The 27847-nt window shown below is 36.1% G+C and overlaps 1 protein-coding gene across 2 annotated transcripts; it reads right to left on the bottom strand.

Moving 5' to 3' along the window:
- Positions 1-12961: 12961 nt before the first annotated feature.
- On the bottom strand, positions 12962-23010 carry LOC132549696 (katanin p60 ATPase-containing subunit A-like 1). Of its 2 annotated transcripts, XM_060213648.1 has the most exons (11): positions 22986-23010; positions 21496-21664; positions 20835-21031; positions 20269-20458; positions 19708-19808; positions 19362-19467; positions 18044-18202; positions 16124-16250; positions 15287-15421; positions 14771-14897; positions 12962-14415 (listed from the first exon to the last, which is right to left on the bottom strand). In XM_060213648.1, exons 2-11 carry the CDS (start codon positions 21661-21663, stop codon positions 14217-14219), a joined length of 1509 nt encoding a protein of 502 aa, XP_060069631.1. In that variant the 5' UTR covers position 21664; positions 22986-23010; the 3' UTR covers positions 12962-14216. The 2 variants fall into 2 exon arrangements, with proteins under 2 accessions (XP_060069631.1, XP_060069630.1); XM_060213647.1 differs by lacking the exons at positions 18044-18202; positions 22986-23010 and adding an exon at positions 17745-17903.
- Positions 23011-27847: the final 4837 nt, after the last annotated feature.

Below are 27847 nucleotides of genomic sequence, written 5' to 3'. Positions count from 1 at the left end.
ATTATCATTGAAGAAGAAGAGGAGGATGAGGATAGGGTTCAGAGGCCAACTGATTTAGGACATATTAATCTGAGTCAGAGGTCATCTAACCTACATCAGAGGTCATTTGATTTGAGTCGAAGAGTTTCAGCTTTGGCTCAACGGGCTGAGGTCATTGGCCGTAGTGCATCTGATCCTAGCAGATTGAGATCGAGGCGTGGAGAGGTACGGCCTGTGACTGTGCTAGACAGTGGCCACAATGTCCGGTCCACCACTGCCACCATTGTTAACCCTGAGGTGATGGTTAGGTGTAGGAACTGCAATGTTGGGGAGACTTCAAGCTCAAACTTGGTGGCAATAGAGCGGAATAATGAGACTGGTGCAATGAATATCCCCATGGCCACCAATGCAGGAGCCACAACAAGAATGACCAGTGTTCAGTCTACTAGATTAACCAATAACATCAGGAATGCTGCACTTGATAGACAGCTGTCTGGGTCACATGAAGCCCCAATGCTAGAACGCACCCCAGTGCTCAGGACAGATTCCCATATTTGTGATCAGGATTTAAGCCACCATGCTTCTGACTGTGATAACAGGGACTGTCTTGTGTGTGGTAATTTCAGCAGATCCCGACTTACATATGGTCGATGGGAGCCTTTCGCTGGACGAAGGTTTAGCCACACTAGAAGTGCATTTTCACAGCCGTCTCAAACCTACAGACAGCGCTATAGAAACCTGAATTCCTCCAGGTTGCAGGCACATAGCAGTGGATCAGCTCGGCGTCAGTGTGTTAGTGTTGCTACAGCTCGGAATCCCATTAGCACACATGTAGCAAGCTCTCAGACTGCCACTGATACCAGTGACTCCCCAGTAGTGGTGGCTGCAGCCGAAGGTCTGCCATCTAGTCAACAGAATAGGCTCAGTTCTCTACTCCACTTAGCTAGCCAGGCACAGCAGGGGATCAGCATTCCACCCAGCCAGTTGAATTCTTTGTTACCGGGCCACAGTGACAGTAATATGCCATTGGAAACTAGCACAAGTGACCAACTCACTGGTCAGGGCAGGGATGAGAATTGTGTTTTACAAACACAAAGTGATAATAATTCAGTGACAAATCAAGACAATAACCAATCAAATCATGTGTTACAAACACTAAGTGATAATAGTAATGACCAATCAGAGACCTCAGAACGAACAAATGCTGGTGAGAACAATGGCCAAGGGTACCAAGCAATACAAGACAATTTTGCAACAATTACAGCTCGCATTGAGCGTGAGATGGATGAACTTGATCGTCGAATTACATCACTTCGAAACAGTTTTCATGAAAGTATACAACAACTGCAGCAGGACAGGGATAGCTACTTGATTTCCAGACAGACCTTGTCACCTTCCCAGGATTCAGAGCAAACGGCTTCAGAGGGGGCCAGTGTTGTTACACCTCCCTTAGGAGGTGGCAGAGCAAATGGTCCATCCCAAACAAACCCAGTTATCACCATCACTCGGTGTCCCGAGAGTAGTCATAGGTCCTCGTCCCCACCACACAGCATCAACATTCCTCCAGGTGAGTAAAGAACACTGTAACCAATGAAGGTTTAATATAAAGTTACCATAGATATCTTACAGTAGTTTGGTTTTTGAGATAGTTGAATCTATTCAGGAATCTGGATGTATGAAATGGAACCTTCATAGAACTAGATTTCTGTGTAAAGTAAAACCTGCTTGACAATCAGGTTTCTCTGTTTTACTGAAATATCTTAGAACAGATGATGTTGTTTCTGTGGACATTTTATCTATCATGACCAAACAGCTCAGTTGATTCATTGGCATGCTCAGGTTCAAATAGGATGAAAACATTATACATTGGACTGGGACAATCCATCACATGATACAGACAGAAATGTTGGGGAATTGATTTCTGTAAGATAAGTTGTACCCACAAGTCTGGAAATTTGAATTCCACTTATAAAAAAAATTTTGTCTTAATAATATTTCCAAAAATTTCGGACATTTTTTGCTACCATTTGGAAGTTGTTGCATTCAGTCAACCCTTTCAGAGGTGCACAGCATACAACCAGTAATTCATTTACAATTAAAATGTAATTAGGCTATAAAAGATGTTATAAATATCTGTATTTACAGCCGATACTGTATAGATATTCTGACAACAACCAACAGCATCATACTGATGACTATATTGTTATATGGGGAGATAACTCTGGTTAGTTTGGCCAGGTAACTAAATTTTACAGAGAGGAAGACTCAAAATTTGGATGGAATGAAGGGGACTGCTATACATCCTGATTCTATGTGTTTTTGCTTACTGTTGCTTTGAAAATTAGTTACCTTCATTTCTTTGTTTCTTTTTTTTCTTCTTTTTTTTTTTAATTTCTTTTAAATTGAAAAATAATACCTACCATGTAATGATTAACCTTTACTATTTGACAGGTCAACCAGAAATTGGGAGTAATCGTAGACTAAGCACTGGAGCCCCACACCCGTTATTAGAAACAGCTCTCAGGGGACCAACTCAGTCCACTGCCACAGACATCCAGGTCCATCCGTTGCCCTCCAACCCCTCGGACTCTGATATGCCCCTTCCTGCCCGGGAATCATACCCGTCCACATTTGCCCTTCCACCTAGCACCCACAGTTGGCACTCTCTACAACGCCACCACCTCCACCCACACTACTCTGTCAGCATCCTTGACGACACCATCAATCGCCCCAATGATGCACTCCAGACTGCGATCAACAGAGCGATAGCAGGTAGGATCACAGATCAGAGTAATTGGTATACCCAAGAGCACTAAGTAATAGAAAAAAAATCAAAGTTAATATATATTTCATGTGTTTTTGAATGTGTAACTTGTGTAGATTTCATCATATTAAGTCTTCGATGTGTTTATCTGATCGGAATTAAGATATCTACTCAATGAAACGAGAACTTTGCAGCTTTTAAACTTTAAACATGTTGAATTAAGCCTGTTTAGGCATACATTGTTCAATGTCCTAGATACTGTTCAAATGTCAGGTTGGTGGGCAAACCGTCTATACTCTGAGGGTTGTCTACATACTGTCAGGGTTGTCTACATACTGTCAGGGTTGTATCTATACTCTGAGGGTTGTCTACATACTGTCAGGGTTGTCTACATACTGTCAGGGTTGTGTCTATACTCTGAGGGTTGTCTACATACTGTCAGGGTTGTGTCTATACTCTGAGGGTTGTCTATAAACTGTCAGGGCTGTCTACATACTGTCAGGGTTGTGTCTATACTCTGAGGGTTGTCCACATACTGTCAGGGTTATCTACATACTGTCAGGGTTGTCTACATACTGTCAGGGTTGTCTACATGCTGTCAGGGTTGTCTACATGCTGTCAGGGTGGTCTACATGCTGTCAGGGTTGTCTACATACTGTCAGGGTTGTGTACATACTGTCAGGGTGGTCTACATACTGTCAGGGTGGTCTACATACTGTCAGGGTTGTGTACATAATGTCAAGGTGGTCTACTTACTGTCAGTGTTGTCTACATACTGTTAGGGTTGTCTACATACTGTCAGGGTGGTCTACATACTGTCAGTGTTATCTACATACTGTCAGGGTTATCTACATACTGTCAGAGTTGTCTACATACTGTCAGGGTTGTGTACATACTGTCAGGATGGTCTACATACTGTCAGGGTGGTCTACATACTGTCAGAGTTGTCTACATACTGTCAGGGTTGTGTACATACTGTCAGGATGGTCTACATACTGTCAGGGTTGTCTACATACTGTCAGGGTTGCCTATGAAATGTCGTAGTTAAATACATACAATCCAGAGTTGTTTGCATACATACAGGGTTATCTACATGCTTTAAGGTTGTCTGCATATTGCCCAGGTTTTCTTTATATTGTCAGGGTGGTGTGCCTACTGTCAGAGAATGTAGTTTGGTTTTTTTTTTTTTTAATTGATACATGTACCTTGAAAATAAGAATGGTCAAGAAAATGTTAATCTCTTTCAAGCAGTTGGTAAAAATAGTAAACTGATTTCACATTTTCCAAAACTATGCATGTGTTACAGGTGCCTTCATGGGTAGAGGTGAGCCAGCTGTAGCCAATAACATCATCAACCACACTCACAGAATACAGGCATGGGACTTCACAAAGTGTGATATACCTGACATTTCTGATCGTAAGTAGTGTGCAACAAATATTGATAAGAAAAATTAAAGCAGGATTTGGGTGAGATTTCCATGTGTGAGATACAAAAAAAATGTCTGTTGCATAACAGCCATCATTCTCTTCCTTCAACTGTGAATATTTTGACTGTTTTTGCTGCTTTCAGGATAATTTCTATTCCACAATATAAAATATTAAGTCATCCTTGACACTGTATACATGGGTATGTGTTGTATTTACAGCCACAGTGGATGTGATTGTTCCTCACTGTAAGCTCCATAACGATGCTAGTTGTGATATCTCCCAAGATCGTACCCTACTGGGGACATTTGTACCTAGTCATAGAGGATTCCCTGACGACAATATCCTAGCCATCTTCTCCTTGGTACCCGAGACCCGAGGGCAATGCCTCTTTACAAAAAGTTTTGGGCCTAATGCTATATCTGTGAGCATATCGCCCAGGACAAATTTTGTTATGGTGGGCCTTGCTGCTAAACGACTGTCATGGGTCTTTACTTCTAATCAGGTAAATGTCCGTATTGAAAAGTGAATGTTTTTATCAAACAAGGAAATGTAGAGATATCTATCGAACCAAAAACTTAATGTTGCTTGAAAATTATCCATAGAAACTCTAATACATAATGGTTTCAGAAAATCGAAGAAAAAAATTGAAACTTATAAGAATTCATTTGTTATACAGTATTTATTAACTATATATTAGGTAAAATTAAGTGAATTACTTATTAAATGTGTTTTCATTTCCTGACATCTTTTAAACAACCTTTTGAAGTTCAATAGAAATTCCCCTTCATATATAGTCTTTTTGTCAGTCCACTAATAGTTGCCTTGAATATACTGGCACAACACTGTTTGCCATAGAGATATTGTAGAAAATGGCTTGTGATAACTTCCAAGTTCATAATGCTGTCTGTAGCTTTGAGATATCACTTTATGTCGTTCAATTTTTATAACCTATTCCATGAAATGGTTCATTACTGTGAATACCTACCTCTGATTAAATTTTCAGCTTGTAGCACAAGTTTACAAAATGGATAACGAGTTGGCAGGAGAAAAATCCACAAAGGTAAGATTCACCCTACGTATTTTTCAGATTAACATTACACAAAATATATTTAGTGACATATAAAGTTAATGGATTACAGAAATGTAATTTTGTTGGATGCACTAAGTTTTCCAAGTTTGTAAGAAAAAGTGTCAGAAGCATTAGGTTCCTTGTACAGAAAAGATAAGTTTTGAAGGCCTTCATACTTAAAATTGAAAATTTAAAGCATTTTTTATATTTAAAAAATATATGATTGACGAAAGGTATTGTTTTACAAATCAAATTTCAGCATGTGTCAGACATTATGCACCCATGCGATATGGACATTCGTACCCATGTAAGTGTGAACTCAGCCCGCTGGTTACCTGGTGTTGGAGACGGTATAATCTACGGGACAAACCGAGGAGACCTACATATTTGTAGGCCAGGGTAGGTATTATTGACAAGCAAACCACTCACGTTGAAGTGCACTGAAACAACAGATATTCTAACTGACCTTAATGATGGTTATGTTATTAGCGGTATATAATGTACCTTGGTATGGCATCATATCTTATCTTTGTTATTCAACGTAGTTCATAAAAGTGCTTTCTATTTGCAGGATATCTCTATTTTAACAATTGACCCATTTCATGTCTCACCATGTGTGAGGATATGTATATATGTGTTGAGGTTGTAGAGATGCTATACTATAGGAGTCTGTTCCTGTAAAGTATTAAGCCACTTAAATACTATGAATACTTAATACTCGAGGCACAGTGTATTTATTCTCTTTGAACCTGCAGAGAATGTTCAATTATAGATGTTAGTTTAGATGTGATGTATATTATATTTATGAGAGTTGTATCAGTTCTTCAAGATGCAATTTACGTCTTTAACAGAGCAAAGAAAGAATCGGAGAAAGAGAAACCAAGTGATACTACAACGTCTGGCACGTCTATTCGACGTAACCTGATGCACATGTTGGGCCTTTCCTCTACTGCTGTCCCTCTCATCAGTATAGGGACACAGACAGCCGAGCGACGAAGTGCTGGGACGCAGACTGAATAAAACAGGGAGACATAAAGCTAAACAATGCAGCACAGGGACTCCAACAAATGAAACAGGGACTCAGACAACCAAATGGCATAGCATTGGGGCATTAACTGAATATAATTTGAACATAGAGTTAAATGCATTTTGAAACATAGCAAAGCTCTGGGACAAGTCCTTTCTAATTAGCAACCACAAATAAAACATGTGTTGCTTATTACTGCAAGTCTGGCAGGGGGTGTGGTCGGTGGGCGGAATTTGCCAGGGCTGATCCGGCCTTTGTCAGGGTACAACTTGTTAATGTAGTGCAGAATGGCTATCTTATTTTCTTGAGTGAAATATTCTGGGTCGGCAAGTTATGTTGCCATATGATATTATGGGTGCAATTTTTTTTTTATAAATCAGTGGTAAGCAGTGAAGAATCTGAGATCACTTTCAACCCCAAAAATAAAAGGGTTTGTAGTTGGCTTACTTGCTCGAAACATAAACCATATACACCAGGTAGATTGATTTTGTCCTTCTAGTTTGAAATTTCAACAAATTATGTATGTGTAACCCCATTCCCACCCCTTATTTCAAGGAAATTAAAGGAGCATCATTAGCTCACCTGGCCCAAAGGGCCAAGTGAGGTTATGCCATAGCACGGTGTCCGTCGTCATGGCCACAGTGGTCAAATGTGTAAAAACATTTTAACAAATTTCTTCTGAAATATCGGAAAGTCTAGAATCATTCTATTTGGCCAGTATGTTCCTTAAATGAAGTCCAAGAAAGATTGCAAAAAGAAATGACCTTGAACCATAGTGAAGGTCACAGGGGTCAAATGTGTTAAACGTGGAACATATGCACAGATATAATACTGTTGGTCATAAAGATCCAGGTGAATGATACAGGCCCTCTGGGCCTCTTGTTTTCTAGTAGTAAGTTTTAGTTGCTGACCCAAAGCTTCTTAATGAGCAGCTGTTTGTAATACACATTTTTGGGAAATTTAAAGATTTGGGTTGCCAAGATGTAGTTATAGAATATTAAATGTTGTCTGCATAATAACATAACTCCACCAAGGGATGCTGCTTCTGTTGTGATGAAATAATAAGAAAATGTTGGTGCACGGAGTTCAAATCGGAAACAATTGGTGCAGATATAATTGGTTGATGTACAGTTAAACATGTTTGAGGAAATCTTACTTGAATAAATACTGTAAAGTTTATTAGCTCACCTGGCTCAAAGGGCCAAGTGAGCTTATGCCATAGCGCGACATCAGTCGTCTGTCATCCATCTGTCCTGCGTCTGTCAACTTTTCATTTAAACAACTTCTTCTGAAATATCGAAAGGCGTAGAGTTATCATATTTGGCTGGAAGGTTCCTTTGATGAAGCATAACAAAGTTTGCAAAAAGAAATGACCTTGACCCATATTCAAGGTCACAGGGGTCAAATGTGTTAAAAACTTTAAACAACTTTTTACAAAATACCTAAAGGCCTAGAATCATCATATATGGCTGCAAGGTTCCTTTGATGAAGCCCAAGAACGTTTGCAAGAAGTAATCACCTTGACCCATATTCAAAGTCACAGATGTAAAAAAAAAAAACTTTAAATTAACTTTTTCTGACTAACTCAATATCTAGGATAGTGATATTGTGCCAATTAGGTTCTTAATGATGCCTGATAATATTTGAGAAAAGAAATGACCTTGACCCATATTCAAGGTCACAACGGTCAAATGCATTAACCTTTGAACAACTTCTGCTTGACCAAAAGGCCTAAAATCATAATATTTAGCCAAAAGGTTCCCTTTATAGTGCCCACATAGTGTATGAAAAAATAGCTTGACCCATACAAATATTTTAGGTCACTGGGGTTAAATTTGGTAAAATCATTAACAACTTCTGATTGACCAAAGGCTATCTTATTGTGGCCAGTTAAAGTTTCACAAAGGCTTATATACAAATATGTAGAACCTTCCAATGACTTATTAAAGGAATATATTTGGCTTGGACTTTTCTTGGCATAATTTTTAATAAATTATAAAGACCTTTCACAATGATGTCACACTGTTCCAAAAAATAGATTAGGCCAAGCCCCCCTGGAGATCTAAGAGGCTTGAGCTAAGTAATGTGAAAAAACTACATGTTAGCCAATTACTTATGTTCTATTCACAGCATTAAAATACAGAAAACATTATCGGGAAGAGAATTGCAAGACCTTCGTTTTGATTTAAGATTCTCCATAATTATAACATAAATAAATAAGAAGTTTGTAGTTGATCCCATTTGCTATACATTGTTTATAGGCTTACAGTAAACTGTTATCAGTATATCTCCAGTAACCGGGGCTTAACTGACCATGGTGACATCACTAATGCATGAAACATTTTACTATTGGTTTTGAGTTAGGATTATGGTTTATAATTACATGTACCTTCATTTTTCCTGTATAAATATTTAATTGTTGCTATATATTGTTGACTTGTGCAAGTCTCAGATATGTTGTATCTGTGTTTGTAAGCAATGATCTAAAGGGTAAGTAAACGTCTACTGTTCTGGGTCATCCGTCCAGCTATAACTAAGAGTTTTTCTGCTATATTGTTTGACCATCTTCTTTCCTTGATTTAAAAGAAAGCTATCAATTATATTTAACTGGAAAATCATTAGAAAGTCTCAATTCAACATTGCAAAGATGAGGGGGCTGACTACTACGGGACAGAACCCATATGGAGTAATTTGTCATATTGCTTTAAGAATCTACTGTTGAACATATGCACAGACATAGTACTGTTGGTCATAAAGACCCAGGTGAGCGATACAGGCCCTCTGGGCCTCTTGTTAAGTCTTACACCATAAACTTATTTAAAATGTTATATTTTTGTGATGTTGTAGATATAATTGTACTGGTAACTTGCCAGGAGGATTTTTGAGCATTGCTTTTCTGTGCACCTACTTCAGTTTTCATGCCGACTTGTCTTACTTTATGAAGAACACCATCCTTGATGCTCCAGGGGCTAGGATCACTCTCTGCACCCCTAAAATGTGTCATGGCAAAATTGTGGAAAAGACGAAAAGACTAGTTTGATCCTTTTATGTACATCAAATGAATCTCGAGTTGGCATAGTTATATATTGTAATGGCTTTGAAGTTAGGTGTGGCTCCTTTGTAATTTTCAAAAGGGTCATATCAGCATGTGATTGGTCAGGTTTTTTTATCCTTGAAACAATCAAATTACCAAAGCTTGTGCCCTCTCTTTTGCCATGACATGTACCAGGGGTGCAGAGTGTGAAAGTGACTGGAGTAACGCCTGGAGTATTGAGGATGATTGAACACCTAATGAATGAAGAGTATAGATATTGCTTTGGGATGCTATAGATACTCACATAGTATATATTGAAAGCTTATGGATCAGATTTTGTTTAATGTCTCATATCTTAATTCCAAGTTGTTATAAAAGACCTTTCACACATGCATAACCAACATCATTCTGACAGAAAAAATAACATTAATAAATGTATCTAACATTAAACAATTTTATAAATCAGCATTTTCCAAAAAAAAAGCTTACTATATGCTGCAAAAGTATTTGAAATGTTGAATTTATGAATGTCCTTTATAGACCAGAGGGAGAGAGAGCAACTGGTGATGCACATATTCTCTTGACGAAAATTGATGAAGTTTAAGTATATTTCAGTGACTAGTAGACAATTTAAGGCTGATGGTCTTAGTCTCCTATATCAATGAGGTGTTGGTTGAAGTTTCTTTGTCATAATAGATATATTTAAGTGCTTTAGACAACAGTTCAAATTTATCAAAAGTAGGTTGAGATTGCTTTTGTGAGCCTTTTTTTAGAATCAGTATTATTTTGCTGAAAGGAATTTCAGTAGTGGCATTAGAAATAAAAACCCAGTCATTTATTTGTCATGGAAATTTTTGAACAACTCAATGTTTTTTGTTATTGGAATTATTTTTAGTACAAAATTAGTGTATGTCAAACAAGGTAAAAAAAAATGCATATTTCTTAATTGAGAAGTATATAAACACTTCAAATTATACAAATAAAAATTTTTTTTGATATCTTTCATGTCCCGTTATTCTCAGCCTCCCATCAGCTGTCAAGCTTATTACTATACTGTCTGAAGGGAAGTGAAGTAACTCTGGGAAATCATTAGGATTACTGTGAACTGAATCCTGTTACATTTACCAATGATATCAACATTGATGACCATTATTGAGCAGTCCCTTTGTATCTAGTGATAGTTACACAGTAGCCATTTGATAAAGAGTACATCTTTAAGGGCTAGGAAAACATATTCCATACTTTCTTTCTGAAACTAGTTGAATTGTGATAAATTCAAAGATCCTCAGGTTTTGGTAATTTTATTTTTCAGTAAAACATTTTAATAATCTACTTCAGGGAAATCTGTGTCAGGAAATATGTGATTTGTTTTGGAGTGTTTTATAGTATGTACTCTTGTATACCTGACCACTTTATTGAGGCCTAATTCCTCATGGCTAATATGAAGGCACTCTCTGAAATGACTTTTATTCCAGTAACTATTTCCTATAGGGATTCCTATGATCAGACGTTGTCAGTGGTTTGGGTCCAATTTCTCTTACGGAGGATGACAACCTTGATAAGAGTGTGTGTGTTTTCCTAAAGTTTCATTGATGTTTTTGGTGGGAGTGTGTGTGATTTCCAGAAGCTGCATTGATACTTTTTGATGCGAGTGTGCGTGATTTCCAGAAGCTGCATTGATACTTTTTGATGGGAGTGTGCGTGATTTCCAGAAGCTGCATTGATACTTTTTGATGCGAGTGTGTGTGATTTCCAGAAGCTGCATTGATACTTTTTGATGGGAGTGTGTGTGATTTCCAGAAGCTGCATTGATACTTTTTGATGGGAGTGTGTGTGATTTCCAGAAGCTGCATTGATACTTTTTGATGCGTGTGCGTGTGCTTTCCTGAGGCTGCATAGATACTTTTTGATGGGAGTGCGTGTGATTTCCAGAAGCTGCATTGATACTTTTTGATGGGAGTGTGTGTGATTTCCAGAATCTGCATTGATACTTTTTGATGGGAGTGTGTGTGATTTCCAGAAGCTGCATTGATACTTTTTGATGCGAGTGTGCGTGATTTCCAGAAGCTGCATTGATACTTTTTGATGGGAGTGCGTGATTTCCAGAAGCTGCATAGATACTTTTTGATGGGAGTGCGTGATTTCCAGAAGCTGCATTGATACTTTTTGATGGGAGTGTGTGTGTTCTTAATGCTTCATTACTTTATAATTTGCCTTGATATTGCCAATTTTCTGGTGCATGTGTGGTTATCACAGAGTGATACGGTTACGGAAATTTTTTGTATTTTTATGCCTAATGTGTTTTGATCATTTTAATCTGTCTGGAGGCTGTTTAAAGGATTATTAGCCAATATACATTGAATGTATTCTTGGCCTATTTATGCATCGCACAACGTATCATGTTCCTTGTTTGTTTTCTATTTACTTCAAATAAAGATGTTGCTTTGTTTTAAAAACCAGTAAATCGTTTTTGTTCCCATTTCACTCCTGTAACCTTTGATTATCCTTAAGGATGGCTGTAGAGCACTGTTTACAGCTCTGGCAGTTCCCAGGGTCATTTGAAGTAGCTGGTGGGTAACACATTGAACATCTTGCTGTTGGCCCATTGCATGTTATTGAGGTGTCTTGCTGAAGGACACAATCATTATGATCTTGAGCTCCCTAAGGAACAGATTGTCTAAGGTATTGACCACAAACTTTGGAAACAGACCTGTGGTCGTTTTGTCCAATGTATTACGGACTGAGCTATCAGAGCCCTGACACTACCAGTATTATATGGCTATTTCATCTGACTGATACACTAGAATGGAAGCAAATATGCTTCTTAGTAGTGTGAGGCATTCAATGGTGATCAACATTTCCAGATCCAAATCTTTCTGGTATTTAAAAAGAGAACATTTATGGTATATATACATAAGGAGATAAAATACCAATTATATTGGCATTTGTTGTTCTTCACATATGCATGTATTCAAAGATTTGTCTACAACTTCAAATGGATAAAAAGCAAAATAAGCTTACAGAGTATTGCTAAAGCAATACATATCCCTTACCAAAAGCTATTACGTTTTATAAATGTTTGAATCACTCAAGGAATGAAGCAACTTGAGCACTGACAATGATTTTCTAAAACTAGTAACAGTGACCTTTATCCAACAACCTTGAAACTAAAATTTGTCCAAGATATCATGGTCATCTGAAAGTGTTTGAGATTAAAAAATCACATTATGAATGAAGCCACTAGAGTGCTGACATTCTTTGATGTTACATATGTACACCAGATATGTCATTGTACACAACATTAATTGCATAGGTCTAGAATTGAATCTGACTTTCTAGCGCCAGGGTGAAGCACTTTCAATACACCAGTTTACATGTATTTGGGAAAATCAATGAGAATTCAAGATAATTAATGATGAAAGTTTCATATCAACTTTTTCATATCATTCTGGAACTTTTTGACATGAATGGGGGGGAAAACACATTCCTTACAGCAGCAACTCTGATGTACATATTTTCCATGTCTGCAGCATGGTAATCTATGGCTCTACCCATCTGAACCAAGGAAGCAAGCTCTGTAAGCCAAGTGGTAGAGACTAGATCCAACACTTGTTATACAAAACCACTCTTCCATATTTCAACAATTAACAAACGCCAATGCAAGAGACGATATCACCATTTTATGAGAGTAATATGATCAATGTAAATACATAATAATTGAAATGGTAAGAATTTATGTATAAATAGAGTATGCATAGAGAGACGTGTCAAAAAAAAAAAGGTAAATTACACAGATCTGAAACCAATGCTGATGGGCAAAAAGAGTATCATCGGAAAGACAAAATACCCATTGGTTACAGGACTTAAAAAAAATGTACATATTCAGTAACAGAAGAACCTGAAGATTAAATTGACAATTTGCTAAATAACTGTCTTCTTCCATTTTAGTGCAGAAAATGACTACTAAACATTCAAAAATTCCTCCTTTTTAGGGTCTATCCAAAATTATTGGCAGTTTACATTTTAACCTGTCGAACTTGAACGAGGATATAATGACTTATCCCTTGATGCTTCGAAAATTCCTTGAGCAAGTAATCTTAAAAGTTAGTTTTGTATTAATAAAGAGATTCTTTCGTAACGAGAAAAAAAGCTTACTTCACAACACATTAATGCAAGTATTTCAAGAGCATGAAATAAATTATGTAAAACTGTCTTGCCCTCCTTGTTTGGACTGTGACACACAACTTTTCAATTCATTTTTATTAAATCGGCAAAAAATATTTTCCTGATCAAATTACTTTTTCTCTTTATGATGGTGAACACATTTCAGTCTATTGAACATTCTGAAATGATCTTTGTGAATTCTCAAAATCATGGAATTCCTTTGCAACTCCAGTGATTTTGCAGTCATCAATATTCGTGCCCACATAAATTTACATGACTCATTTATCACTTCATTTCATTAAATAAAAAATCGCCAGGAGGATTGTAAAAAAAACATTGAGGCCGACAAAGGTCAGGTAATAACAAAAAAAAAAAACTTGTGGCAAAAGAATCTCAAATGAAATGATTCAAATTCTTCACAATGCATAAATCTCCCTGTACTTTCATGTATATTTTACACGTCTGACTGGTATCACAGAGTCATAGTTCATTGTAAACAAGACACTTCCATAAATTTGCTTTCAATATTTCCCTTATAGTTGAGAAGTCCTGCATTTTTACTACATACAGTTTACATCTGACACTTTGAAGTCAAGAATTTTAACAAACACAAAATGTCAGGAAAAGAAGCAAAATGCATTTCTTCACCAAACTTTGACTTTGACTATTAAGCCCTGGAAAGTCCTTTCAAAAAGATTTGGATTTTCATAAACAAAATCACATGAGCACAAGCACTGTCAAAGTATATTGTTTAGACTGAGCCAAATTCTTTCATCCAGTTTTGATATTTTTCAAGATCAGCTTGTGAAACACTCTTGTTGACTTTCTTTATTGCCTCCTTGAAATCCTCCATTGTGGGGGGCATCTGTAGTTCCTCTTTGGGAATGTTGCGCACCTGCTCAGGGGTCAGGCCTATGATTCGACGTCGAAATGACATCATTGCTGCATCTCTGTAACATCACATCGGTAAATTCATACAGATAAAGTCATATCTAGATTTTTTTTCTTTTAATGATAGTCATTTCTGATTTTCCAAAATTATTGATATGTAGCCTAAAACAAATCAAACAAAAACACAACAACTTATTTAAATTTGTTTAGAATATGTGTCAGGTGGTAATTCATATTTTTCAAAACACTCCAGCTACCTTTTTTGATGTTACATGAATGAATTCTGAAAAGATCCAGCTAAATTAGGAAATCATTGATACAAAGTTTTAAGCACTTTTCTTTACATATGAAAATAAGTGATGAATTATTGTGTAATAAACCATCAAATAAAACAGTGCTTTATAAACATGTTACCTGCAGACATTGGTGATGTCAGCTCCAGAGTACCCATCCAACTCTTGTGCAACAGAGGTCAGATTCACATCTCTGGCCAGCTCTACTTCTCGTAAGTTAATCTTCAACAGCTCCTCGCGACCTTCAGCTGTAAAGTCAATGTCAGTCTTTACAGATAAAAACCACTAACATTTACAAACAGGGATTATGAATCCTATGTTTATGATAAAATTTGTCATTCCTGAACTTACACAGAAGAAACATTGAATACAGAACCTATAGCAGTTGGACTACCTGACTTCAAGGGTTGATGTTTTTGTCTTATCTTTAAGTTGTTTACTACTTATTAAGATGAACCTCAACACACACATAGCAGGATGCTTTTTTTTAATTTCTCTAAATGGAAATTTTTCTTGTTTTGACAAACAATAGCCATTGTGTTTGACTACAAAGTAATCTATTCACATGCAGATGTAAGGTTTCAGTACAAACACAAGCAAACAATACAGCCCTTGCTGTAGGATTTGATATTTTTACCTGTAGGTAGGGGTATGTATATCCTCTTTTCCAGTCTCCTCCTCAGTGCCTCGTCAAGATCCCAAGGAAAGTTAGTAGCTGCTAGCACCATAACAATTTTTGGCTCTCCCTCATCCTCACCTGTCCCTGCCACACCTGTACAAGTCATATTCAATATAGAGACCATAAAGGAAATTTGAAAACTTATATAACTAACATGCCAGATTTTCCATCTCATTCAGGCATATAGAATTATTCATTATGTGGAGTAGCTCATATTCTAATGGAAAATTCTATTACCTTTTCATAAAATATTGAAAATTCTGATAACATCTGAAATAAGATAACTAGCAACAGGTGTTTGACTAAGGAATTTGTGCATCAACGTCAACTTTCCTATTATTCTAATACTGAAGTATACCATGTTTGGAACTGGACAGATAATCACAATCCGTTGTCAGAGAGCTGTCTCTAAATTAACATCTGAACATTTTTGTTTCTGCATGTCAATAACAATCCGTTGTCAGAGAGCTGTCTCTAAATCAACATCTGAACATTTTTGTTTCTGCATGTCAATAACAATCTGTTGTCAGAGAGCTGTCTCTAAATTAACATCTGAACATTTTTGTTTCTGCACTGTCAATCACAGTATCATGAGATGCCATTTTACAATCATTTGTCTGTGGTTCCCTTGACTGTTTTGTAATTTTTTTTTTTTTACTTGCATGCTATCAGAAATTCTAAATCATTATTCACATGAATGTTCAATGTTTAAATTACAAGGCAATGATATACTGAAACACCTGGCTAAGGCTAAGTGCTGGATGCTGAAGTCCATGAAATAAAAAGACAACATACCATCCATCTGAACTAGTAATTCTGCTTTCACTCGCCGACTGGCCTCATGTTCCGAGTCAGACCCTCGCTTGGAGCATATAGAATCGATTTCATCTATGAATATTGTGCTAGGTGCATAAAATCGGGCCTGTAAAAGAAGTACTAATGATCATATGATTCATTCTGTACATTATTGTCAGAAGATTTACTTACAAAAGAAATATTTCATACCTTTTCTTTCCTTTTTCATTAAACAATACATTAATACACTTAATTGGGTGATTTATTGTTCTATAATTAGATATTTCATTTTAACTTTCAATATTACGTCTAATTAACTTGTATATGTTGATTGCAACATAAATATATTGATATACACTATTTATCAAGGATTCTTTTATCACAATTGTGTCTATACAGCACATCCATAAACAAATAAATGAATATATACAAAATGTAAGTTGCATATACATACAAGTAAAGTTAATACAGAACTCACAGACTATGTTAGAAAAATAACACAAAATTTCCCCTCATTAGGACCGATTTTTCCTAAAACACCATAACACAGCATGAATATCTGGTATGCTTAGGATTCTGCATAATGCAAAGTTAAGTTTTGAGAAATAACACTATTTACGTCGTCACATCCCTGACCTGGCAGCTGACCTTTGAAAACAGACACACAATCAGATATGAAACATTTACCTCAGTACCATCAAACAGTGAGGTAGGAACAGACATTTGAAAAATTTCATTCCCAAGATGTTTAGACCAGCGCCAATTCAACAACTATTTACAGAATGATCTTGTTGTTATGTGTAAGTCACATAGCCGAATCAAAACATGAAGAGTTAAAAAGGATACAAAAAACCAATTATACATATCAACTTCCCACAAAAATCAGATTCTGTTCAATTACCATACATTATAGAGTAAATACATAAAGATGGTGAAGAAAGAGAAAGAAATAAGATATTGTGGGAGGGTAAGAGAAATGTTTCAAAAGAAGCCATGTTAGAAACGTGTGAATTATTATCCTCATTTTTTGTGAACTGGTATCCATGTATCCAGTTTTTTTTATCCATTTTGTAACACACAGTGCTTCATTATATATCTGGCATTTTAGCATGGAAGTTAACAACAGGATTGGTTTACACAGTATACAATCATACAGTGCTATTATAGATAAACTAGAAATATTACTCAAGTGTATTATATTAAGCTGGAACACATATTACACTTGTTTGTGAATTTCCACATCATGAACTGGAAGCATTATTTTTTCTTGGGTTTGTTTTCTTATTTTTTCACTCTTTTAGAGTCAATATATTCCTTATAACCTTTAAACAAAAGATTTTTCTATGGTATTATGTCACTTCCTGGTTGTGAAATTCCACATAGAAGATTCCCAAATTTCAAAAGAGTTCTCTTAAGGATTTTACATTGTATTACCAGTTAAAAATCAGCTTAGAGTAAAATAATTTCCTTGCATGTGTTTGTCAGACGTCTGTGGTAATGAATTCTAACAAGTGTACTTTCAGTACAAGATTAGGCCTTTTAAAAGCAAGAGTGTTTGATTTGAACTGTCATGACTTCTTCCACATTACTGCCAAACCCTTCAGGAAATGTTCCCACATACCATTTCAAAAAGAAGACGGACTAATTTTTCACTTTCTCCGTGGTACTTGGAGGAGAGAGTAGCAGATGATACATTAAAGAAAGTAGTCCCACATTCCGTGGCCACTGCTTTAGCTAGCATGGTCTTGCCTGTCCCGGGAGGACCAACCATCAGCACCCCCTAATAACGGAAAAAACAAATGGCAAGCAACTCTTGGCAGATTTTAACATACATATTAAGTCTACCAGGCGAGTTGCAGCACCAGTACACAGATGGACCCCCTGATTAGCTGAACTGTAACACTGACAACATAGCCTTACCATCTCGAAGAGAAGCTTGACTAACTTCTCTGATTCGCCCCTGTATTTTGAGGTAAGGGTGGCAGAGGACACATTAAAGAAGGTTGTGCCACACTCGGTTGCAACAGCCTTGGCCAGCATGGTCTTTCCCGTTCCCGGGGGACCAACCATTAAAACACCCTGAGGAGAAAATTAGTGACATACTGTACACCAGGAAATATTCTACACATATTTACTGTTATTGACATTTTACATTGAAAATTATAACAATTACAATAATTTCTATAAAAAAACTGAAAGCCTTGAGATTCACTGAGCTGTAAGTGGACCCCTATACATATTCTCCTAATAAACAGCAAGAACAAGTGCCCATGTTTCAACAGAAGCAGAGCTTGAACAAAAAAACCACAATTTTTATCTTTTCTACAGAAACTATTGGCATTATGCTAAAATTCTCAAAATGCAAAACTCAGCCAGAAAGTCTTTTACAATATCTCATCATGACCCCAGCTATGTGGAGTTAAACATCGTCGGAACACAGAATTTCAATCTTTAGAAACTCAAATTTTAAGGTTAAGTAGATCAATATATTCCTGGTGTACAGCTTTTCGTGTTCTGTATGCAATAATAGAAAATTTTGTTGGCACTTACTGTGAAAGTTTTATTCATTACTGTCAAATAATTAAAAAGATTGCAACTTAAAACATGTTATAAAATGTAACGAAGAGAAAAGTTTAATATAGAACCATATTTGAAACATTAATTGTATGGTTTCTAGTACCTAGTACAGGAAGTCTAATGGACAGGAAAATTCTTCTTAAAATCTGTTTCAGATATGAGTCAGGATATATTTTTCCTTGAAATATTGATGTAATTCAGCATTTACAATCATAGAGAATTTGATCTACAACTATTAATATTGATAAAAAAGAAAGAAATTTGGTATCTTAACATGGTATGATAAAATATGTAACATTTCCATATTATATCCCTGTAAACATATAATGTTATTACATGTTATAAATACATAATAGCATAAAACATATGTAGGATATACAGACTTCATCAGAAAAGTTCAAATTTCATATGATCACAATATATAGTAAATTAAACAATATCAAATTTATAATGTTTGTTCATCAAGTGGTTACTCTTCTATGATTAGAAATGATTCCAGGTGTTAAACATGATTTTACAGAAAAATAATGCATCAAAAACTCAGATTTACGATCTCATAGATCAGACAATTATAAAATTGATAAAAATTCTTTTTAAAATTTGACATTAACTTGAGCACATTAATTAATGCAGGTTTTATTCCAGCTTTTGCTGTGCTTACCCTCCAAGGTCTGCGAATGCCTTTGAAGAAGTCAGGAATGATGAGAGGTAGCACAACTGCCTCCTGTAGTAGTTTTTTGGCCTCAACTAAATCTGCTACCTGATCCCTGCACGTGAAATATTATTGATATTCAGTGTAATCAGAAAGTGACTACAATTTTAACCATAACTGTAGTTATACAAAAACATTACATCCTCCCGAAGATATAAAATGATTTCTAAGAAAAAAAAGATATCCTGTGAATTTTCATTCTGTTTCAAAACTTATCCTTTAAAATAAACCACCATGACAGTTTAGAAATTGACTGAATTAGAACCCTATACAAATCAGCTAAGAAAGAACTAACCATCGGATGTTTGGGTTCTTTTGTACAATGTCCCTTTCAAGTCCTTCCACCAAGTCTTTATCATAACCCATCCCATCAAACTTCTTTTCTCCATCGTCAGGCTGAAAGACAACATCAAGAGTAATACAAGAGTCACTAGATATCACAGTCTCCATAAAGCCTGCCTATTAAAACCATTATTTTTACTCAGTTTACTCAAAATATTTCATCAATTAAATAAAAATAAATAGCTTCCTGTGAAAGCCTAGTAATGCATAAAATATTCCAAAAAACTATACAGGTCAAAGACAATTCATGAACTTAATAAATAGCTATCAAATTAATTCATATTTCCTATACATCCTTCTGAATGTCAATCAAATACAAAAATTGCAAGGGTCAGTTGATACAGACCTCAGAGATATATGACCTATTCTGCTGGTAGCGTAAGTAAAAGAACAATTTTAAGTTTGAAACAAGATGTATTTTATAATAATTTGAATTTCCATAGGAGCAGTAAGGCCACAGACCATAGAGCTTACTTCTAACAGAAACAATGACACTGTCATTCTATTTTCTTACTTTTTTCTTTTCTTTTCCTTTTTCTGATGGTCTTTCTCTTCCTCGATCCACATTGCCGTATCCTGGTGCAGCTCTCCTTCTGTCTCCACCTGCAGCCCCAGGCTTACTTGGGGCTGGTTGATTTCGACTTCTTACTGGTTCTGCTTTTCTTGGACCTGGTCTTACTCCCCCGCGTAAATTAGGTGAAGGTCTATGAACGATAAACATCATGTGATTAACTTCATTTATCTCAATTCCACCCTCAACTTCACACTCAAATACTGACTCATATCATTAAAAATAATATCAGTCAATTAAAACTCACATGACTTTACTTAAAATACAAATCAACAAAGCTGCCTTCAGAGTCCAAAAGAATTTCTAAGTTATGATAAAACTGCTAAATATTCTGCTGCTGAAAGGTTTCAGATAAATTGCTTTGATTTATCTGTGTTCAAACTAGTTTCACAAAAAACAAAGACAATAAAAAATACAAAGATTTTTGGTACAAAGAGCACTTGGGGTGGAATTTGAATGTTTTTAGAGATATTTTATTGTAAAAACCTCTTGTAGCTGACATGTCATACCTATGTTCTACAGGTGTTGGTGGAGGCCATACATCTGGGTCTCGTGTAGGTTCTTCATGTCGAGCATTGTCACCAAAAGGACTGCCAAAATCTTCAACGTGTGCATTGAAAGCCCGTGGTTTGTCCGTCAAGAAACTAGCAAGAGTCTGGCTGATTTCTTTGACTTGTTCGTATTCTTGATTTATCATTTCCCTTGCCTAAAAATCACAAGACTTTCTTTATATAATATGAAACATTGCTTCAACTGATATTTAGCATATACATCAGTACCATGATAGAAGTCATAAGAATAAAATAGAAAGTTTTGGATCATGTTCTTTTCAATGATAATTATAAATCTAGGCTGTCACAAGCAGATGTTATAACTTTGTGAGAGGCAAACAATTATACAATGTTATTTTGGGATTTTTTTCCTCTACCAACCCACCCCAACTGCCTAAGAAATAATAATTGAATAAAAAAGTTACCAAGTTTACGGCTCCGTTACAACAAAATTCAATTCAGGGTCCAGGCCTATATCTATTTCTAGATTTTATTCTAAAATCTTATTCTTAATGTACTGATGTCACAGTAATACATGACTTTCATTTGATATATATTGGTAATAGTCATAGCAATTTATGCCTGAATGAAAGATTATCCTGAATCCAAAGCGACCGACCTCTATCCACTTCCTCTTTCTTTCTGGATCCTTGACGTTGGCTATGAGGCGTTGAATCTGTTGCTGGAGGCCCTGATAGTATACTAAGGATGTGTCATAATTCCCCAGCAGGGCATTCTCTCGCCCCATTTTCATATATTCATACATTTCTGATAACTTGACACTCATCCTTCAAAAAAAAAATCAGAATTTTAACATAGAACAGTGCGACACCAATACAATATAGTTGGGCTATTACTAACATACAACAGGGTGAAACCTGTATATCTATCGGTTTTGATTTGCTCCTTACATGGATACTGTATGATATGTCTCACTTTATCATACATAATTCTGTAATTTGCATATATCAGCCAAGGATAATTATAACCAACTACAGGTGATCTGTGACTGTCCTTGATGTGATGAATATTTTCAAAGTGGAATATCTAATCACAACTAGAGAACCCCACATCCCCGACCAATTCAAATCCTCAAATTTATTTCTGTAACTAGATTTTCATCCACCAGTACAGCCCTTTCAACGAACAAAAAATCCTTGAAGTCTTAAGTATAGTTTTCCCAACTGGGATAGTTAAAATCTAATAGATTGCATGACAACATGAGCCCTTCTATTCAGGACTGAAGTTTTCATGCAAAAAGCACAACAGCTTGTCAGATAGAAGTTGACTGAAAATCTCTTCCACTCCATCTAATTAACCAGTTATTGAGTCAGTACTGGCGACTGCATGGCAACTCATGATCATCATTTTCAACATTTCTGATGTATGGATTATTTTACCCATTTTGCAACATAGACAGTGATATCATTGAGGCATACTGTTCTAATTCTCGATCTGCCAGATTTGGGGCCTAATATTCCCAATGCAAAATAGTGTCTTTTTTCCCAATTTAGACCCCAAGTTTTCCCAATTCTAAGGAAAACACCATTATTTTTTCCAATTCGAAGGGCCCCGGGCCCCAGTCCCAAAATTGGGTGTGAGAGCCCTGAATTATATACCATTCAGTTCATATACCATTCTGCAGACACACGATATAAGTAATGACTGCCTATCCGCCAACTGGTCAACAGGTAATTCCATTTGTAATCCGAGTTCTTTACTTAGTAATGAGCAACATACCTATCTATGCAAACCTGTTCTAAAATTAAAAATGACTTCATGATGTGATTTTTAGCTTACCATTTTAACTGATTGTTTCAATGTCATATCATAAGCATGCTAAGTAAAAGAATGTGCTATGTCAGACAAACTGACCATCAGTAGAGCAAAAGTAAAGGAAAGATGCAGATAATATTCCTTTAAACCATCCAAGAACCCCCTATCCCTCCTTTTCGGATTTTGTTTCACTTTTTGCCGTTCCGTCGACATCGTGTTTATAAAACATGCCTGCATACAAATATACTGTATATCACATTATTGTCACTGACATTGAATCTAATCACGACCTATAAAGTTCGCTTATTAAGAGGTACGAAGATTTTTTCTTACCTGATGGGTCTTAGTTCATGAGTTCTTTTCCAAATATTGGCAGTACAGCAAATAGTGCGTTTTGATTGGACGATATTAATCAATCAGGGGAAATAACTCCTTTCATCTTATTTATTACGTCCCTGATAAATTGACTTGTTAAAATGTTCTTTTCAAATATATATCGAAACAGATTTCCTTTCGTTTGACATAATAAATGTAATTATTTTACATGTTGTCCAAGACAAACTGGACACAAGTTGAGGCCTGATTAAACGTATTTGAAAATGTATTTTTTGTGAAATGATAAATAGCAAATTCACATCACTTGTAAGTATCACACGTCAGTCCAGGTATTAAAAAAATAGATTCGTCAACAATTTGTATGATCACTACACACTATGAAAAACCGTCATATAGAAGTACATCTGGTGAAAGATTCAACTAATATGGATATACCGCTGCCTAGAAAGTTAAAACGTAATTGTCGAAATCATGGGGAAACTGACTCCATGTCTAATAATGATAATATCGACTCAAAATAGCTTATTATTGATTAAAACCAATAAAATAGCACAATTACCATGTCATTATTTTATCAAGCCTAGCATTGACATCAAAATCCCACAAGATGATATCGAGAGTGAATCCTTTGAGTTTAGAAGTAAAATTGAATAATTTTTATATAAGTATCTCCATGACGAGTTTAGAAGTAAAATTGAATTATTTTTATATAAGTATCCCCATGACGGAGGAAGAGCGCCTTAGTCGTGGTACATCACAGCCCTGGCGGGCTTGTAACAATACGGCCTTCCGGTTCCAGTCGATGACAACGGGAAAAAATGCTCGGTTTTGCCTGGTGGAATAACTACCGATTTACCATTGTTTCTTACTAATGACGTAACCGTATGTGGGATGTTTCAGTCTTCGTATGTGCTTGCCTTGGTTGGTATACATTTACAGAAGAATATAAGACGACGGTGCTAACTTTTTGTTTGAAAGTAATTGAAGGTACAGTTCGTGTAACCCCCTTGTCATGCTTCCTTCCTAATTTGGATAAGTATGTTAAGAATCTTGCACGTCGTCTTTGAATGTTGTGCTCCGTATTTCATTATTGTTTTAACAAGAACTACATATGCTGAGTTGTATTCTCTGAGACAGTGATGGATGTGTCTTCATAAGCATCTAAATGCAATTCCCGCTATTTTATATGTGTTGTTAATGTGTTCCTTCCATTTTAGATCTTCCGAGATTTTGGAGACCTAGATCATGGATTCATGGTCGTTTCTGCCCATGTTACTAGATTCTTCAAATCATCATGATTTGTTTCAAGTGCTGTGCGATCTCGTTCGTTATCTATCTCTCTATATAGTCGTCTGCAAAAAACCAAACTGAGAGAACTTAGTCGCTTCTGGAAGGTCATTTACGTGACACAGAAAGACTATATGACCTAGGACTGTTCCCTGAAAGGAACTTCCGAGTACTAAGCAATTCTTGGGTTTGTCCTGTAATCCCGTATTTTTTTTTTCTATTTTGTAGATAAGTTCGTCGTTGGGGACAGTGTCGGAGCATTTGAGAAATCCAGCATAATGGTGTCAACATTAGTGACAAGTGATTGCAGTAAATCGTTGGTGGTGACAACGAATTGTGTTTCCAACTGAAACTATGGTCAAATTTGTCAATATTTTTGGATTTTGCAGACGTTCCATTAGGTAACTGTATACTAGCAGCTTGCGCGGTACTGGTGTTAGGGATACCGGTCGTCAGTTCTCTGCTGCGTGACTGTCTCCTTTCTTGAATAAGTATCATATATTTGTCAGCGACAGGCTGCCATCGTCTAGTGGCTCGTTGGAATATAACTGTAAGAGCCGGTACTAGATAGTCAGCACACTGTTTGAGAGTTCTAATTTTGTGGGGTTTAGTTTTATTTTATTCAGTTTGGCTACTCCATACTGCGTGATTTTCATGTGTAGGATGTTAGCCTTTACTGTATGTTGTGTTCGGGGGATTTTACTGGTCCTCTAGTGTATGACGATAAGAATGGTTCAATGATGATGTGTGTCTTAGTTTACCTGTTTTTAATAAGCTGTCCATTGTCTTTCAGTGGTGCTTCTCAAACGTTTTCTTATCTCTTGGACTTCATGTACTTCCAGAGAGGCTCGGATTTGTCATTCACCACGTCCTCTGATAATATTACAAAGTTTATGTAATTTCCGTTCTTCAGATGGTATTGTGCAGATGTTGTATTACTTAAGTACTGAAGTATCAAAATTATAGAACTACTATATTATTCGAGTTTATGTCAAAGAACCTTAAAATATAATAACATGTCTTTTTAGATTGCAGAGGTTGTCGATTTTGGTGAAGAGTAAATGCCACTATAAGGGCGATAACTCTATCAGGCTTGTTCTCTATGGGTTAGCCTATCACGAGACTAGTGTCACGTACCGGAAAGTTATGTGATGTATCTGGATTCGTTTTGCTATCTTATTTTGTTTTGAGTGTTGTACACTTTTAAGCATGTTATAATGTTTGAGCGCAAATGATGTTTAACATTCGAAGAATGTTAGAAGAACAATGAAAACGTTTTAATAAGAGAAGATATGAAAATTTGGGTAAAATAAATAAAAACAAATATGAAAAACTAAAACGACTTAAATAAAATCAATTGTACTCATTGGATCCTGCCATTGTTTGTTGGGATTAGTAATCTTAGAAGTTAAAATGTAAGGGGGGAAATTAAGTCCAGCGTGTCAGTTTTTGCAACGGAAAGAAATATATATTTAAAATAATGATAATACACAAAAATAGTACCTTTCCATATCGATGAACAGAGTTTTTTTCTGAGAACCTCTTAATAATGTGAAAAAGACATCCAAGGAACAGTTTTAATCCTAACACAGATGTGGACGTGCAATATCACGCGTTTCACCTTTAACAGACGTCCCTCGTGTGCACCAGGTGTACGCATCACCTGGTAACGAAGATCTTATTTGTACTAAGTCCATAAAGGTTGATTATGATTTCAGATGCGAACTCTCCTGTGATTCACGTGATAGTCCCCAAAATAGTACCATATACATGTAAGTTCCTAGTATATCGAATATATACTCGCTGAATCACATTTATATCGTTGTGCGTCCCTGACTTATGTCTACGCTAAGTACTGTTTTGAAGTTCTTATAAAAAAATAATTACCGCCTGGTCTATCATATTATCATCTGTCTTTTCCATTTACTGTTGATATCACACATTTAAAAACGATATAGACAGAAATATATATATATATATACATGGTTTATTGTGTTTCCAAACCCTGATCAAATTATTCCAAGATGTTCTCCAGACTACATGTTCTCACAAATGTCCTATAATGCTGTACGGTAAGTTAATTATTTGAAACAACGCAAATAAAAAAACGCACAAACAAACAAAACAAGGGGAAAAAACTGGTAGGTACATCTGAAATGCCTTTCAGGCCTTGATTATGTATATCAGAAATCAATGACAGGTGCTCTTTTTCGGTAGCTACAGTAGACAATCTATTGCACACTTTGATCATCTAAATGTACAGAGACGTGTTTTTTTCCTTGTGTAAACATGTGAGTAATGCTGAGCTTAATCCTAAAAAGAAAGTGTGCCATCTACAAGCTATCCTAACAAATTCTTCTTTTAGGTTTAGAGTCAATAGTTCTCGAATACACGTCTGCCAGCGGATGAGTTACCGTGCGCAAGTCTGGTGACGTCATCGAGCGAGTAATGGCGGAGCTCATTCACTCGGATACTGATCACCAGCAAGGTAAAATAGTAAATATCGGTTATTTGTGGCCACTAAGACTAATAACCACAACATATATGCTTTATAGCAAGACCTATGTAGTCATTTATGTTCATTATTCTGTTAAATATTGACATTTCCCCTGTATACTCTTGCTTTTTATCCAAATACACAGCCTGTTTGCATCGTCTGTTGGATCTCAGCAATGTGAAATTTTATCTTATGACCTCGATAGCCCTATTTAGATTCAACACGAGACCTTTAAATTTTGTCTTCTTTTTTCAAACAGGATAACAGATCGGTTTTGTTTACCACCCTCCCTATACGTTGTCAAAGTTTCTGTATTTATATTTACATGCGTGTCAATCATTTCTGATTCGATAGTCGACTACTAGTCAATACATATCAACTGTCACATGAAGAGCTCAAGGACTCAGATGCACTATCCATATTTTTGACATTATGTGGATGCATTTAAAACAACATTGAAGCTCATACTTTTTTAACCACACATATATATGGTGCCATTCCGTTTACTCCGGGTCAGTCGTAACAATGTAACAGTCAAATATTTGAATGTAACGTTATACCGGCTTTGTACATGTTCTAAGTACTATTCGTTTCCATGTAACATTAATGCATGATTATAAGAACTCATTTCTGGTTTTCTGTTTATTTCATTTTCATACATTGATAACTTGCAGTTACAGTGGCCTACTTTAGTCTGACTGATATTGCCAACTATTCCATTTTTTACTGAAATAGAAATGAGATGGAGGGACACAGTTTTTGAACTTACAAACAAGTATGTCAAATCGTTAAACATGACTCACTGAGTGGACCAACCCAGGCTCATTGGATACTTAATCTGCTGAATGAAAAACAAATACTGTATTATATCTTAGCAATTTTATTACGTAGATAAAACAATATTTGGTCCTGCAAGCAGGAACAGTGCAGTGCACATAATACTTTCTTTACTACCACCCAGCTTTAATATTCTTATAAAATTTCTACTGTATATATTTTATGTGCCCGACCTATTTACCTGGAAAGATATGGTGTCATTTTATGATATGATTGATCCAGCAACCAGGACTCCCTC

The sequence above is a fragment of the Ylistrum balloti genome, unplaced genomic scaffold (genome assembly GCF_031769215.1).
Source record: "Ylistrum balloti isolate Yb309-2 unplaced genomic scaffold, AGI_CSIRO_Ybal_v1 Utg370076, whole genome shotgun sequence".
NCBI classification, from domain to species: domain Eukaryota; kingdom Metazoa; phylum Mollusca; class Bivalvia; order Pectinida; family Pectinidae; genus Ylistrum; species Ylistrum balloti.
This window is presented reverse-complemented; position numbering and strand designations above follow the sequence as displayed.